The following is a 17948-nucleotide window of genomic DNA, read 5'->3' on the forward strand; positions in this document are numbered from 1 at the left end:
TCCCCACATGCACTTTTTTTTCTCTCTCAGGTGTTTGTATCGTAGATAGTAAACATTACATGAAAGAGTTTCAATACAACGGTAGACCTATGCGTTGCAGTGCAGTAGTGCCCTTCACATGCTCTGCTCTGTACGCTAGCCAGGTGACCTTTCATTTCTACTGATCACTACACTTGAGCATTTCCTCCCACACTCACTTGCCGGTTACAGTGCTACACAACGTGTCATCACGTGCAAGCGATGCGCAGTTCTAGTTCCGCTGATCCGCACGGACGCCGCACGCTATAAAGGTCACGCGACCAGGACGCCCTTCCATCCTGCGGGTCCAAGCAAGCGAAGGTAGCAAAAAGCAGCTGATCTCTCCAAGTTGTCGGTGCGCGTCAATGGAGGGCCGGGGAAGAGGCAGTGCAAGCGGCGCGTTCGTCGCCGTCGCCGCGCTCCTGTGCGCGGCGGTGCTCCTGGAGGCCGCCCCCGCCGCCGAGGCGGGGACGACGTACTGGGTCGGCGACGCCGCCGGGTGGACGCGCAACGTCGACTACAGCAGGTGGCTGGCCGGCAAGACCTTCCTCGCCGGCGACGTGCTCGGTACATAAGCTCTCGGCTTCGATCACCTCTCTGCACTTTCACTTGTATGTGTGAATTTCCACTGACAACTCCCGTGGCGCGCGTGCGTGCGTGCGTGCAGTGTTCAAGTACGACACGAGGTTCCACGACGTGGCGTGGGTGAGCAAGGGCGGGTACAGGAACTGCGTGGTGTCCCCGAAGGGCGGCCGCGCCCCGGTGTTCCGCACGGGGTACGACAGCGTCACGCTGCCCAGGGGCACGCACTACTTCATCTGTGGCGTGCCGGGGCACTGCGGCGCCGGCATGAAGCTCGCCGTCACGGTCTACTGATCGTCCAGCTGGCGCTCGGCCGACCGATCGCTCCTTGCCGCGCATGAGCGTGCGTGCGTGCCTGTGTGTCCTGATCCATGGATGATGATAATATGTGAGTGCGTGTCGTTGAGGTGGCGGTCGATCGTTTGCAGTTCTGTCCGTCCCTCGATGTTTGGTTTGCCTGTGTTTGTGAGTCGTCAGTCGGCATATGTAACATGTCATGAGTAAACCTGATGTTTTCTCTCGTAACGCTAATGAAGATATGTTCAGATTTCCCCTTTGCAATTGCTAGAAAAAAAATGCCCCTTTGCAAGCTCATCTATGGGGTCACGTGCGCGGAGAAGATGCCATCCTTCCAAGTTGACTTTGCTCTTCTTGGTGAATCGTGAAAACTCCCAAGGAAACATGTTTAGAAGTTTTGAAAAAATCTGAAAAAAAATTCACAAATGTAGAGATGCATGATGACATGCAAGCTTATGAAACTTTCTATCCAAACTCAACTTCGTATGCGAGATATAAAATTGACAAATCGCGAAGAAAGAGCAAAGAAAGAGACAAGAACAGTCTGTGTTGCACCTTTGTCTTTCTCCGTTATTTCTCAATTTTATTATTTTTTAAGAATTTTTTCAAAACATTTAAACATGTTTCCTTAGGGTTTTTATGATTCCACTGGAAAAAAAAATTCTACTTAATATTTATTTTTCCATATATACAGAGAGACAGCCGCAGCTGTTCCATGTTTACGCACACATGTTGACACTGGCACTCTCTTTGAGGTCAGGTTGGTTGTTCATCTTAAGGCTTCGAAAGACCATACATGTACTAGGAGCTAGGGCAAGCCCGGGACGGGGGTAAGCGGGGCGGTTGCCCCGGGTTCCTTCCTATATAAATATATATGTATACTATTTATAATCCAACAAACCACAACAGTTTAAATTATAATTGACTGTCTTTCCCAGTTACATGATCGCGCAAGGGTTTTAGCCTTTGGCCGGTCTAAAAAAACAGCTTTGCTGCTTTGGTTCCTTCACAACAGGTTAGTAGCAGTCTAAATTATAAATCCTCTGTGCGCAGAGAAGTCGATGAGATCGATTCCCCTCGTGCAGTCATGCCTGCTTCGTTCGACGACGATCAGATTTAGCAAAGTCAATGACTCAGCGTAAGCCTTAAGGGACCTAATCAGTGACTTGATGATCTGCGTTCGCCATTTGTAGATCCCAATTCAACTGTTTCTATCCCCCTCCTAAAACGAAGGTATACCTAACGTCTGAACTAACGTACGATCATCTTCCTACGGTTGCCCTCAACCCATGCTTTAAGGTTGCCCACCCATTGAAGATTTGTAGTAAGCCAAATTGACGGATTAGGGATACAAATTATTGCGAGTTCCACATGATAATTGGTAAGATTTTTTAAAGTTGATTCGGTAATTTTATAGTTTTACACTAGTTTTCAACCGCTAATGTATTTTTTTTTTCAATTTTGAGCGCCTTCTTGATATCATGTGTTGTAGGAAGCATGTATTTGGCAGTAAAAAAAAGAAAAAAAGAAAACAAGTAGATGAGTTAATACAATCACATAAAGGAGCCATTGATAATTTTTTTAAAAGTGATACGGGTTATTCAAGGAACTCGGATGAGTTGTCAATAGTTGTTGTGGAGCAATAAACTTTATGCATTGAGAATAAATTGCTGAAAGAGATTGATATTGATATCGTCATCAATGACTTTGTATCTAAAAATATTAGAAAAAAATGGTTTAAGATGACCTTAGAAAGTGTTTAAGATGAGTATTGAATTTTATATAGTTTAAGTGTTTATAAAAATAATTTTTAATACACCAAATATTATCTTTATAATTTATATATCAATCATTTTTTAATATTTCGATTTAATTGGGGAATCATTATTAGTTTCGTCTCGGCTCAGCAGAATCTGAGGACTGGCTAGGAGGGCACTGGCTCAGCAAAATCTGAGGACTGGCTAGGAGGGCACTCGTCTGTACGTAGATGCACGTCCGCTGGTGTGCTTGCGCCTGTAGCTGGGTAAAATTTGTGAAAGTGGAGCGTGGATTGTGCAGTGCTGTGGCCGCTGTCATGCATGATGTCATCCTTCTTTGTTGGCCGGCCAGATCCAATCAGCTGCAGCTATGTTGAATTGCATGTATAGCAGCATTTAAGGTAAAAATAACAGTTTTAACTATATTTATTAAAATAGATAATATATTAGCGTATTTGTAAATTGGGCATCTGTATTTGGTACTTCAAATATCGAAAAATTGATTTCGGTACTTGAGGTACCGAAAACTCTTATATGCCGAATATGACGCTATTTAACGTATTCGGCACCTCTGATGCTAAAAACTCCCTGTATTTGGCACCTCAGGCCGGCTCAGCTCACATCGTGTCGATCGGTGCTTTCGGTGTGGCAAGTCACGTTGTGTTGTGTCGTTTTGCTTTTGCTGTCTTTTTGAACGCGCGTTGTCGTGTTTCGCAATAAAATTCGAGCATGCTGCTGTGTTTCGTTATAAGGAGTCGCATCGCGACCAGAGAGCAGACAAGCAACACGAGTAAGGGAGGAGAGGAGAGGAGAGGAGAAGCAGCGCAAAGAGAGGAGAATCAGCTTGAGACGAGAAGGCGCAATAGCGCGAGTTACAGTAAGTACTTAAATTATGTATTAATTAATACTTGCAGCAATAATAGTAATAGAGTAGGTAGATTTTTTAATCCATTCAATTATATTTGTATAATTATTTGCTTAGTTTGATTATATATGAATTTGATTATTTATTTAGTCAGTGTAATAGTAGTTATTGTGAATTCATATAATAGTAATTAGCATGAATTTTTATAATAGTAATTATTTACTTAGTCAAAGTAAGTAGATTGTATAATAGTAATTAGCGTGAATTTGATTAGTCAGCGTAATTAGATTATTTAATTAGTTTAATAATACGATGGCTTAGTGGTGGCACTTTGTGCTAGAGGTGGCGTAAGGTGATGGCCTAATGCATGCATGCTCTCTATACGTGAAAGTAGGGTGTCGGTGTAATGAGAGGAAAGAGAGAAAAAGAAAGAAAAAAAGAAAGGATAAAGGATAAAAAATAATTTTTAGAAAGATTTAAAAAACTTGGGTTGGACAGAAAAATTTGGTAAAAATCACAATGCACCAAAATATTATCAAATTGAATTTTTTTAATTAATAGTGACGTGCGTCTATTTAATTAGTATTTTAATTTAATCTATTAAAATAGTGGTGCGCATAAGAACTCTTGCCCTTAGTTAAAGAAGAGAAGCTACTATGAAGTCAAATAGAGCAATATTTTTAGTGCCTTCTACTCACCGTAGACTAGTCATTTTCTCTCTTCAACTCATTTAACGTAAAGAAATCTATGAATAGGTTAATAGTGCATTGTTAAATGTGTGCATTAAAATTTTGCTAGAAACTATAAGCATAGTAATAAAAAAAGATATGATCACCTAGGTTGAGAGCGACATATTGATGCTTCTGACTTCCGAAAGAGTAAATGTGGTGTAAAGAAAGCTAGCAAAACTAGCTTCTAAAATAGTTTTGAAGTCAAATTATAATGAGATTTAATATTTAGTCAATATAACTTTCATGTTAGTTTAATTAATATTTTAATTCAATATTCAATATTAATTATTTCATTTGAATTCAATATTAATGATTTCATTAGCATTGTTAATTACTTAAATATTTAGAATTGTTAAGTATAGTACTATTTAATTTGCACTGTTAATTTATTTATTATTTATCAAGGGTCGTAATTAGTTGTGTATCGTATATAAATCTAAGTAGTTATTTTATTAGATGTATTTTGTTTAGCAGATACAATATGACTTTCTATATTTATTACGGAGAATGTCCTGCAGTTTTGTACGGAAAGCTCATAACAATTCAAAACTACCAGCACATAGAGAGTTCGGTTGAGGTACCTAATGACTTGGATGGCCTAAAATCACATGTTATGAGCCTTTTGCATGTGGATCAGCAATCTCATACTGTTACCCTAGAGGGTGTGCGGCCATGGCTTGTTCCAAACTGCTCGGTTGTTGTTCAAACGTTATTCGAGATGAGAAAGAATAACGCATGAGCTTTCTACTCACGCAAGACATTGGAGGAGAACTTTGATATGGGGTGTATGTAAATATAGTATCACGACTGGTACAAGGTGGTGCATTGACTACCGTGGAAGGATCATGCCAATAGGTGATGTATGAAGAGGATGGAGGGCATATCGGGGAGGCAGTTCTGGTAGAGAGGGAGCTAGAGTGGACCCTTCTGAGGTAGATATAGGATGCATGTATGATGAAACCGGTGGTAGCAGGGATGAAGAAGTTGTTGACAACAATGACCCGGTGCCTGCGATCCAGTATTTTCATGGTGCTAGGCTGCTAGATTGTGTCATCGTTGACTATAACACCTTATCTAACTGAGGATACCGGAATAGCAATATACAGGTGGGGCAACAGTTTCGTAATAGGGGGAGGTCATCCACTTTATTAGCAACTCTGTTGTAATGACAAGAAGGCACCACAAGTGCACTCAGTCTAACCCTACATAGTATGAGGTCAGGCGTATCAAGCACTTGAATTTTCCTTACTTCGTATGAGCACATATGCCGAAATATGAGAACTATTTTGTGATTAGTAGACACACCCCATATACATGCAGCGAAGAGGCTATTAGGAATGTGAGCCACACCATTGATGTGAGGTTCATAGCCCAACTCCTCATCACTCTTGTTGGCATGAACATTTGTCTGTCGTCAAAATCCATTATGGAGGAGGTACAGACTAAGACGAGTATGCTTATCAATTACCACACCGCATGATGAACAAAGCAGAAGGTGTTGAAGATGCTGTTTGGAAGCTTCGAGGAGTCTTACAACTATACTCTGAGGCTACTGCAGAAGATTGCCATGATGAATCCAGAGACTCAGTGGGTCATGGCGGATGAGCTAATCAAGCTAGAGGATGGGTCATACAGCACCACTGACCAATACCTCATTAGGTTATTCTGGTCCTTTGGACAATGCATCGAAGCTTTTAGACATTGCAGGCCGATTGTATGTGTGGATTCCACATTTCTGAGCGGCAAGTACCATTGTACCCTTATGACAGTGATAGTGGCGGATGCAAATAATCAGATCATTCATCTCGCCTTTGTAATGGTTTAGAGTGAGAACAATGATAGCTGGCTGTGGTTCCTCACTTTAGTGAGGACACGTGCCGTGGGAAACAGGAATGAGTTTGTATCATCTCAAACCGCAATAAGGGCCTTCTGCATGCATTGGATGTGTTGCATGATAGCACAAATAACTCTATTGCATGGCCTGATGTGGAGAGAAGATGGTGCATGTGGCACTTATGAGGGAACCTGTATACATGGTACCGCAGCAAGTCTATTGTAAAGAGATTCAAAGGGTTGTGTCTGCAGAACCAGCAGACGAAGTTCAACGAGATATGGAGAGAGTTAAATAAGACCAGTCGCAAGATGATGATAGATCAACAAGCACAGGAGGACCATCTGTGAACGTAAATGGTTAGAGGACAAACTATCGTTAGCCGTTCACGTGCTACGTTCAGCCAGTGGATAGCGGGGAAGCTGGTGGAGTGTTGTGCCCTAATCCATGACACTCATGATGCTAGGTTAGCACATAGAATTTAAATGATCATACTGTACCATTTCTTATGCAAATAGGATTTCTAAAATTATTGTATCACATGCTAGATATACCATCATAACAACGAACATAGTGGATGCGTTCAACAATGTTCTAAAGGGGGTATAGGGCCTCCCGTTGTGTGTCATCATTGATATCACATTCTATAGAACGACGGACTACTTTCGAGACTGTGGTAATGCTGCTATAAATTGCAGCACGCGGTTTGCACCTAAGGTGGAGGAAATCATATCTAGAAGGAGGAATAAGACATACTTTCATTGGACGAGGATCTACGACCTGGCCAACAATGAATTCAAGATCATGTGCCACCATAGGTACGCTTCAGGGTATAGCGCAGGGGACACCATACAACAATGTCAACTTGGGCATCACAAGGTGAAGTGCACATGCAATAAGACAAAATTGCATCATATCACGTGCTCGCATGTCTTAGCCGCTTGCAGGAACATAGGCGGGAATGACGGATCACAATACGTGGCACCATACTTAACGATTGATGCATTGAGAAACATATAGCTTCCAAAGATGCGGTCCTTCAACATCGAAAGATTGCAAAGCGATTGATGGGCCTAAGTAGGTGACTTATCCCCGAGCATGACGTACGGATCTTGGAAGGTCTAGAGCCACGAGGCTGCAAGGTAATATGGATGAATCAGATGCTATTGACAGCCTATGCAAGTGCAAACTTTGCAAACAACCTGGCCATGATAGGAAGATATGCCCGACTCGGCAGTAAACTATCAGGCCACTATCGAACAGTAGTATATTAGAGTTGTTGCATTTTAGCTTGTTGTTTGAAGTTATTCGCAGTCATGGTTTGTATTCTATTAGTTGTACTACTTATTTGTAATATATAGTTTGGTACTGGCATCACATACAATATTTTTTATTGAACCATGAAGCTTGTTATTCACCTTTTTATTGAACCATGAAGCTTGTAATATATTCTTATTTGTTATTCACATACTTATTGAACCATGGAACTTGTAATATATTCTATTTTGTTATTTACCTACTTATTGAACCATGTAGCTTAAAATTATTCATGGCTCATGGTGGTCTTTCCGAGCTTTTTCAGTAGTGGTATGATGAGAACCATATAGGATAGATGATTTTTACAAGGCAGTAGGTATCATGATTATATGTGATTTTTAATTGCCATGATAATTTGCTACTAACTCGGTACATGTATTAGATACCTTTTGCAGTTGCTTCCGTTGAGAGCCCAAAGTGTCCACACAATTAAGGAGTTAGACCCTCAATTCTATGAGCCACTTACACGGGCAGGACTACTACCTTTTTCTCTCATGATGGCCAGAACTTCCATGACGGGTGGTGGTAGGACACCTCTCCCGTCAATTGAGGAGCCACTGCTCATATGTCTCATTGATTGGTGGCGTCTTAAGACACACACGTTCCCCTTTTCTTTTGGCGATGTGGTCGTAACATTGAGGGATGTGACCATGCTAACTGGGCTGCCAATCAGGGGCACCCTGTTAGTAATTTTGCGAACAGCAAAGGAGCCGTAGAAGGGTTACGTTGAGGGCAGATAATTATTTGTTATGTAATGCACTTTAAATATTGTAGTGTTATTCAAGCTTCATTGATAATCTGCATCTTATAGGTTTGGTGTGCAATATGATAAGAAGCATGTTGGCCTCTCCATATCATAGATTCATGGGCTACCACAGTTTGATCCATATCACTGGATGCGGATGAGGCTACAGTTTTACAGTATTATGAGGTGTACTTGTACATCATGCTGGGAGGCATCATGTTCTGCATCACAGTAGGCAACTATGTCATCCTCCATATTGTATGGTTAACGAGTCAGCTTGTATCACATCCTTACGAGCTGACATCTTACAGTTGGGGATCTGCTGTGATGATTGTCATATACAGAGGATTGTGCGATACAACCCAGCGATCAAAGAAGAGGGCATCAGTTACATGCTGCCTACACCTCTTACAGGTACGGAGCTGGGAGTACCTCCTCGTTTGTTGGTCTTTGGTGCTCAAGAGCTACTATCCAGTCTATATCTCCGATGACATTACAGATGACATAGAGCGTATGATGGGGTATCGGTGGATGTATGCCAGGCTGAGATGGAGTCAGCAGCAAGACCATGGTAGCTACTCTCGAGTGATCAGTGATTTGGACATCCTTAGCGTCGATCTCGTGGAGTGGGATCCGTGGCGTACGACATGAATGGCCATAATTGTGACTGGAGGGCTCATCGCATCATATTGTTAACGTGACTCGGACTTATAGATGACCAAATGTCTCTTGTTATACATAAATAATGTGGAAGTATATTCTCCTAAGAATGTACAGAGGTTGTTCAGGTACCGACAGGTGGTGCAAGTACCTCCCCCACGAGACGCCAGTCGAGCGCACGAGTAAATGTGTTATTATAGATAGCATTAGTACCTTTGGTGATCCATGTAAATAAATTATAATTGTTTGTTCATGTACAGGAGGAGTGCACAAGGGGCAGAGACATGTGGGACTAGGCATCAGTGAATGCTGAGGACCTACAGAGGTGGACGGAGTCAACCGCGGTGGATGTCATCGGGTTCCTGCTGGACAATACGGCGATGCCACATATTGGGAGTACCTTCCGCGGTACCATCCACGCACGCATGCCATCTTACTTAGCAGACTTGTAGACCCGGGCCCCAGACCCTTCCCTGAGGATCATGCCCGCCTTCTTCATAGTGGTAATTGATGTTGTTCGACCAGTATGCATCCAACATTTAGGTTCGTAATTTCTTATGTGCTCACCCTATTTATCTTTTTTTCCATTGATTTGAATGCTCCTCTTTTGCGTTAGGCGTTCCTGAAAGACGCACAATTGATTAACAAAGACATCGCAAATTTCTTGGTGATGTATATGCTCTTCGGCGGGGGTGTCATGCCTAGTTCGCGTAGAAAACGACGACAGTCAACGAACCTAAGGGGTACATGGGCATCCTCTATTACTCATCCAGAAAATAACAAAGAAGATGAGGATGATGATTTCATACCCCCAATGTCTCAAAGTTCTAGCAGTAATATAGGAGAAGGTTCAATGATCACTGCAAGAGGATGTTCATGCACCCTTCCCCGATGGCGTACAACCGATAAGGAAATAGGACGTGCTACTACCGTGATAACTCAAGATGACGACGATTTCATGCCACAACAACTCCTCCCTTCAAGGCCTCCATCTCCAGAGGACATTGATGACCCTTAAAATGATAGTGGATTTTCTGGTATCCATCGTTACAACTTCCTATTACCACCTCGGAGACGACAATCATCTTACTTTGATAGCATTGACTGGCAGAGTTGACATTCTACCGCTAATTTGCGTCGCTAGTTTCCTCCGCTATCTTGACATGATCTAGGTATTCAATATTTATGCACTACGAACTATACAAATGGCAGGCATAACTATTTTTTTTGAACTATTTGTGAACTATTTATCTAATTAATATGATGGTAAGTTTATTATATTAACGTACTATCCAAGTATAATTTTTTCCAACGTATGATAAGTATTTGTGAACTCAGGCTTCAGACATGAAATGTATCACCAGCACCTCAGGGACTAACATTAATTACAACTTTAAAATCAACAATATGATTACATAAACCGTTCAACCTCAAGCTGTGCTTGCTTTAGGATGAATGCTTAAGGCAGGTTTTGACTTTTAATTATGATCAAAGAGATAGATGTTACTTCTACACCTACTCAAAATCAACAGCTTTCACAGAGAATACTTTTATAGGATTTTATACCTCCATGCAGAGGCAATAGTAACTCATTACTGAACTTTTGCAGAACACCATGCAACAACTTTCACAGAGAATTTATGTCAAGCATCAATGTTATAACTTTTCCAATTTTTATAGAGAATCCTATACTCCAACCCCCAGCCAAGCCCATACACCCAGTCTATGCAGCAGCCCCTAGCCAATATAAATAACTCCACTCTTATCCATAGATATACCACTCTTTCCTCAGCTTCACCAAGCCCACCCAAAAAACATTGAGGGATTTTCATCTCTTAGGATGTCGAACCGTCGATATGCTTCTGTAGTGACCCTTGTAAACTTCATGAGTCCCATAACATCTCCTACACCTATGACCTACGCTTCTTCATATATGCTAATTACCAGTACAATAAACCTCGACATAGATTGTATGAGTACCCACTGGTATATCGACGTATATTACTAATGTAACACTTTCTATATGATTTTACGCACTATCTTACTAATTTACCCTCTTGTTTCATTTGCACAGTCTCCTCCGCCTATATGTGGCTTTATGGAATGGCTGGACATAGAGCAAAATACATACCAGAAGCGGTGGGTCGATATGAGCATGCGGTTGAGGAGGAAAACATACGAACGCCGGGAGTACAAGCAACAGCATGAGGAACTATGGCTCAAGTGTTAGGAGAAGGAGCATATGAGGAAGGCAGCCAAAGAACACGCTGCGGTTGAGGCACGCGAAGCAAAGAGGGAAAGGAAGCAGGAGAGTACCCATCGTGCTAAAGCGGAGGGCCCTGATGCCCTGCGAAAGAGCAAATATCCTAGGTGCATTCAGCAGAGAGCATCTATTATAACCCAACAACATACTATTAAGTTAATTTTAGGCGTACCGTATATGCCAAAGTTCGTTGACGTCATCTCTTTATGGTTAAGGTCTATTCGTGTAGCAACGAAAAACCTCATATCGCAGGCAATGTTTATTAGCGTATGTAACGTCTATACCAGGTTATATAATAATCGTACTTCACAACTATTATTATTCGACAAATTAAATTTTGTATCCTCCCGACATTACTTTTCTAAAAAGTTACCTACACAAATACATTAAATAAATAATATAATATCGATAAAATTATATTGAAACAAATTTACACTCTCACTCATCCAGTTCCTTTATTTATTTATTCGTTCGTGCCCTAATAAAACCAAATTGTGCTACAAAACCAACCCGCTCGCATTTTATAACGAAACACGACAGCGCGTGGGTTAAAAAAGCAACAAAAACGAAATGACGCGACCGTCACACCGGCCTAACACGGTGTGAGTTTTCGATGCATTAGATATCGAAATCAATTTTTGTACCGAATACAAGAGTTTTCAATGCCTCAGATACTGGAATTAATTTTTTATGTTTAAGATACCAAATAAAATGCTAGGTTTACAAATACACCGATATATTGCCTATTTTGACAAATAGAGTAACGTCTATTGCCTATTTTTGATTTTTTGTCCAGCATTTACTGATACGTGAACTCTCTTTATAAATGGCCCGATCTGTCTGCCAGCCAGTGTTTCAAGAACCGGAGGGAAATTTCATCTGTACAGTACGGGTAGATAGCAACGCTACAGCTCTGAATTTCTGCCTGGAAAAACTTGCGAGTTTTTTTGCGAGAAAAGAATTTAAAGGCAAATAAAAGAAACAAGCATGGAATTGAAGACAAAATACATTCGAAGGTAGCAACAGAAAATGGTAGATTTTATCGAGGCTGGAGCAAAAGCAGTCAAACCCGAAATGGTGTGTTCGTAATAGTTTCTATTCAAAATAAAAGATGAGACGAATATTTGCATTTCGATAAACTGCTGCTGGAAGCCTAGCGATGCCATTTCCGTTGCTTCAATCATAAGATAAGACACGACCTCTTGCCGCTGGCTTCGTTAGCTCATAAACTACGTCATTTCTGCAACTAGGCAACAGAGTAAACTGCTCCGTTAGCATCAACAGGCCCTGAACATACCAACAACCGTGTGGTATACATACGGCAGCAATCTTTGCCAGCGAGAAGCCAAAAAACTAGACCTGCCAAACTCTCCACCAAGTTAAGCATCAGGTGCAATTCTCCTCTCTAGTATGGAGATCAAACAGCACGCCTTTTTTTCCTTCATTCATCAATGAAAACGATAACAAGAAGAAATGGAGGTTACCACCAAACTAGTGTGGTAAATGAGAACGATGACAGGAATGGAAGTTACCAACAAACTGTTCCGATAAATGAGAACAATAACAAAAAGGAATGGAAATTACCACCAAACTGGAAATTCCAAAATGTTGCCAAGCCCTGAACACTTATTAAGCATAGGAATTTCAGAAAGAATGGTTCAAAACAGAACATGGCAATTAGACATGGGATCCTCAGGAGGACCAATTCAAGGCCAAGCCTGCAAACACAAAACGATATAAAGCATTTCAGTGCAACTACCAAAGAAATGCAAAGAAAGGACAAAAGTTTCTGTTCTGAGATGGGCCATTAAAGTAATTAACTTCGTAATGTGTTCATAGTGATGCCACACCGTTAGTGGTATATAATGCCAAGAGGACCAAAAGTAGCATTGCACAAAAACACACAGCTAGACACCTCGTTTTACCACCTTGCTCAACCACAATCTATCTAACCGATTAACAGCATGACGGGGGAGAGGTCAGTTGGGCTTTTCGAATGCTTTGGAGATTTCAGCACGTGTATGCAATCTAGCTTCTCTGTGCTTCTCGTACTTCTTGCACATGGGTTTCAGAACGATGCAATGTTTCATTTCTTTACCGATGTTGCTGGTTGCTTGACTTGCTGGTGCCCCTGTGTTACATTTGGCCGCGTTACTCAGATTGTGGACAGAGGCTCCACATGTGGGTGTTCTACTCATCATCTTCTCTTTGGAACATGCATAAAACCCATCCATTTCCTTGGCTGACTCTCTTCTTGTTTCCAGCCTGCTGCACGAACGGGACCCTGTATGTTTTGCTATTGTCAATAGGTTGCCAGTGGTTATATACTTGTAGCAAACGCTCCTCAATGCGGGCGCAATACAACTTACTAGAATCGCCCTGCTTGGACTGCTGCGTTCACTTCTGCTGCGACACTTGTGCGCTGTGCCAGGAGTACAGAGAGCTGGAGAAACGCAGCTTCAACATGGCCAAAGGTATCCCTCCCTCCTACTTAAAGAAAACATAATAGACAAAAATGGATGTTCGTAAAGACACACCTTGATGACTGAATGTCTGAAACATGTTCTTCATCATACTGTCTGCAGGATGGGAAGGTAGCAACAAGATGGTGGGGTGTGTACAAGGGATGAAACCACCAGGAAAGCAACCAATGTGCTTCTAGGATAACAGAACTCCATAATATGCTGGGCATCATGACTGACACTTCCTTTTCAATTGTTCTTCCTTTTCCAATTCATTATGTTTTTCAAGTATTCTAGAAGGAGAAAAAGGGCGGACTTATGATCTTTGCTTCTTTTGGAACAATGTTGTAAAATATCCTTCTAGCTGCATCATGTCTGTATTTTTCTTACTTCTTATGTATGTCTCCACATGGCAACATCAGCAAGCAACAAATAATATGTCATTTGCTAATTGATGAGCACTACAAGGTTGTAAATTTCATTACCAGCTGGTGATCAATGGCATATATATTAGGATAAATTCCTCCTATGCCACTGAGAATGTTGGCATTCCCTTATATGCCTATGATGTCTCAATGGCATGTGCGTCCAGGGCCTACATGTCATTGAGATATTAGTGGCATATAAGCGAATCCTGAAAATTCGCAGTCACATAGGAGGAATTCTCTCCATTATATATTATGAATCAGATAAATTGTTATATATAATCTCATCCTCTAGGTGCCTCACACACCACATACTACTCTAATCTACAATGCCAGCGAATCAGCATAAGCATGGAAATACTTGAGGCTGGGGAATCATCCAAGCATAATCATAAACGGTTGACAGCAGAATTAATGTTAAAACATGATTAACGAAACAAGCATGACTTATAAGGTTACATCATCTATAAGTAAAATGGCCAAATGACACCAATAGAATGTACTTAACTATAAAGCTCATAAAAATTGACTGATAAAACAAGCATGACTTAGTAAAAATTTCCATCATCTATAGAAGCTCACAACTCATAATTAAAATGCCAAACAGCACACACGAGATTGTTCAACTGTAAAACTGTTATTCAAACAAATACCAAAAAGCACAATGCAAAGGCATAAGCAAGAGGAATTGCAACTTACTACAAGCTCACAAAGTTCAATTTCTTAGCCTGAAGATATTTGCTATACAAAACAAGCTCCACAAAAAGGTAAGATTATTGTTCTCCTGAAAGATCAAACAATCTTGCAATGTTCATTTAGTTCTTCAATCACAACTTCCCGACAGCAACATTTGCAGCTCATGAATACCTTTTGCTGTCACACGCTAACACCATCAGTCTGCATTATGATTTCCCTTGTGAATCCTGTAGAATAAATGCTTTCAGCAATATGTTCTACAGCCTCTGCAACAATCCTAATGTTATTACATCTGTAAAGTGATTGGTTTAATCAGAAAGATCAAACCATATGGTGGTTCTTATTGCAATCATTTGCAGTTCTTCGGTCAAAGATTATTTTTGGCATTAAATGTATTCCATTCCCTGTGACCGGACAGCAACGCACATCTGTATGGTTTGCCGATCTTATTGCATCCATAATTTAATTGCTTTCGCACACTGCAAAACACAGAAATGCACAAGCTGATTCATCTCAATCAGCAAACCATGTGCTGATGATCTTTTCCTTCCTCTGAATATCAACAAGGCAAAACTTAGGACGATCACCGATTATCATCACCAAACAACACCTTGTAGAACCTCCTCCTCTCCTCCCTCTTCTCTGCACTATCCAACCGCGCCACTTCCTTGTCGTCTACCACCTCTTCCTCCTCCTTTACCTCAACCTCCCCTCTCCTCCTCTTCTTCTCCAAATTCGCAGCACGGTGCCGCTGGTTATACTCGTGCAGCCCCTCCTGCATTAGGTCCCCGAGCCTTTCCTTTGACACCACCACCGGATCCTTCTCCCTCAAGTCTGACCCATGGTACCCCTCACGGAGCACCACCGTGTGTATCTTGTACCTATTGGACACGTAGAAGAGGCAAGGGTGACGGAGCAGCATCCTTGCCGTGTCCTCCGGCAGCCCAAACTCCCTCCTGAAATGCTCCAGCTTCAAAATTGACATCTTTTTCCACAGCGTCAGTGAGAGGAGCTCGTGAACCACTGCCACCGCTCGCTTCTCGGCCTCGGCGTCCGTGGCCGGCACCACCCACTCCTCCGAGAAGGGCGAGATGTAAGGTGTGGAGTTGAACTCCTCCATCTTGGCGTGCGACTTGACCCAGGAGGCCGGCAACGAGCAAGTGAACCGCGGCGCGGAGTCACTCGCGGCCGCGGCGGCCTCCACGGCGGAGACAGCGAGCGAGGGCACCCACCGGATAAGCTCCAGCTCTGCGGCGTTGCAGCGGTGCGGGTAGGGGTTGGCAAGTCGGAAGAGGTCGGTGTGGGCAGGGAGGAGACGGAGGAGGTAGTCGTCGGGGAGGCCGAGCGGGCCCCGCAGCGCGGCGAGCTTGGAGACCTGGAAGCGGCGGCCGCGGGCGAGCATGAGCACGCGGGCGAGGCGGCCGGCCATGGCGGGCTCGGAGGCGTCGAGGGCGGCCCCCTCGGCGTCGACGAGCGCAGCCATCCGCTTGGTGAAGCCGAAGTGGGGCTCCTCCTCGCCTCCGCCGCCGCCCCCGGCGTCGGCGGAGAAGACCTCGAAGCAGGAGGGGTACTTGCGGAGCCAGTTGGCGGCGCGGCCCATGAGGTCGAGCGTCTTGAAGCGGGACTGGAGGAACCGCACCGGTGCCGTGCGCGACGGGAAGCGGAGGAGGAGGCGCTTGATCTGGTTGTTCACCACCCAGCGGCGGTTGCGCCGGAGCGCGGCCTCTAGCTCCGGGTCCTTCGGGGACGACCACCGCGCCATCCTCGCCGACGAGGCACGGCGGCGGACGCGACCAGGAACCCGAAAGGGTCGAGCGGGCTCGTGGGCTTCTTGTTGGATGGCGTTGTATGTGAGTTCTTGGGCGCCTCTCTCTGGGCCTGGTCGTGCTTTTTGGTTTCTTAGGGTCTTGGTGTTAGAATCCGATTTTTTTATATTTCTATTTTTTAATTTTAGTAAAATTAGACATCTATTTAAAAAATTATAAAACTAGATGTCTGTCGCCCGTCCTGTCCATGGTCGAGGTGCAAAGAGCATAAATAGATGTACGTGTTTGCACACATAGTATCATAAAACCAACATTATTACATATAAACATATTTGTGGACAACGTTTGCACATGAACGAGTAAAACTCTGCCATCCTCTTGTGGTGGTAAAGATGATAACATTATGGAAGCCAGCAATTGAGACTCACCTCTTCGTGATGGTAAAGATGCAAACAAAATCGAGGTATCACCTCTTTTCGTGGTGCTGCTGAGAAAATCCAAGTACCACCTCAGTAACAAATCATTCACGCAGATCTCCATGGCAAATCATTTACACCAGGTCAGAGTCTGTAAATAAACATGAAAAGATCATGGGATGTAACTGTAGGTGACATCACCGTTGACACGTGAGATCACAAAAATTGGCTTATATCTCAGTGACAATGTTACCAACTGGCGGGAGGTCAGTGGCTTCACCGGTGGAAGGGTGGAGAATTGTGTCCAGAAGAGCAGAAACATTAAATATGTGATCAAGATGTAGGAAATTGCACTAGAGTAATTTGTAAAGTTATTAATTAAATATTAATAATATCATTAGTGTATAGAGGGTAGTAAGTGTACCTCCAACTTTAATTTAGATTTGATTTAAGTGAATTTATTGGCTTGTTACTATTAGTAGTTGGCAACACCTAGTCAGTCTTGGTGATAGGAGGTGACTTAGTGAGCTTTTGGAGTTATTGTGTAAGCCTAAAAAGAAATTTTGTACTTGATTTGATGCTCGCCAATTCGAAGATGAAGAAGTTATTATCACTGAAGAGCACTTAAGTCTTGGTGACTCAAAGGAGAGCGATATCCTTAATGAATACTCCAACGAGGACTATGGGCAGTGTCAACTCCTCAATACTTCGGGAAAAAATTGGTGCCTTCTTGCATATTTTTTATTTTCTCATATTTATTTTGAGCATTTACATTCTTGTAATCTTTTATTCTGCAATTTACTTATTGTTATAGTTTGCTTGTTTACTTGCTTTCCTTCTAGCTTGGTCGTGTAGTTGTCTTACTATTTATCTAGATTAAGGTTGCTTACTTGTTCTAGAGTTTGGTAGAAATTTTTTTGTTAGAACCCAATTCACCTTTTTCTTGGACCATTCGACCCTTTTAATTGGTATCAGAACCTCGTGTTCTTTCAATCGGTATCATAACCTTGTGTTCTTGATAGGTTCAAAATCTCATAGCAATGGCTCCTAGGAATGGTGGTAATGTGCCAAAGTTCGAGGGAAAAAACTTCACTTATTGAAAAGTTCGCATGGCAAG

General features: G+C 42.5%; 2 protein-coding genes across 3 annotated transcripts; one reads left to right on the forward strand and one right to left on the reverse strand.

Moving 5' to 3' along the window:
• The first annotated feature begins 270 nt into the window (after nt 1–270).
• LOC133883491 (chemocyanin-like) lies at nt 271–1147 on the forward strand. The gene is made up of 2 exons (XM_062322833.1): nt 271–585; nt 686–1147. Exons 1-2 carry the CDS (start codon nt 384–386, stop codon nt 892–894), a joined length of 411 nt encoding a protein of 136 aa, XP_062178817.1. The 5' UTR covers nt 271–383; the 3' UTR covers nt 895–1147.
• An 11444-nt stretch (nt 1148–12591) lies between these two features.
• LOC133930475 (protein WHAT'S THIS FACTOR 1 homolog, chloroplastic-like) lies at nt 12592–16505 on the reverse strand. Of its 2 annotated transcripts, XR_009911766.1 has the most exons (3): nt 14653–16505; nt 13436–13553; nt 12592–13350 (listed from the first exon to the last, which is right to left on the reverse strand). XR_009911766.1 is itself a non-coding variant. In XM_062377129.1 (1 exon), the coding sequence occupies exon 1, from the start codon at nt 16409–16411 to the stop codon at nt 15233–15235; it is 1179 nt and encodes a 392-aa protein (XP_062233113.1). In that variant the 5' UTR covers nt 16412–16505; the 3' UTR covers nt 14520–15232. The 2 variants fall into 2 exon arrangements, 1 of the variants encoding a protein (XP_062233113.1); XM_062377129.1 differs by lacking the exons at nt 12592–13350; nt 13436–13553 and having other exon boundaries at nt 14520–16505.
• Nucleotides 16506–17948: the final 1443 nt, after the last annotated feature.

This window comes from Phragmites australis, chromosome 10, assembly GCF_958298935.1.
Source record: "Phragmites australis chromosome 10, lpPhrAust1.1, whole genome shotgun sequence".
NCBI classification, from domain to species: domain Eukaryota; kingdom Viridiplantae; phylum Streptophyta; class Magnoliopsida; order Poales; family Poaceae; genus Phragmites; species Phragmites australis.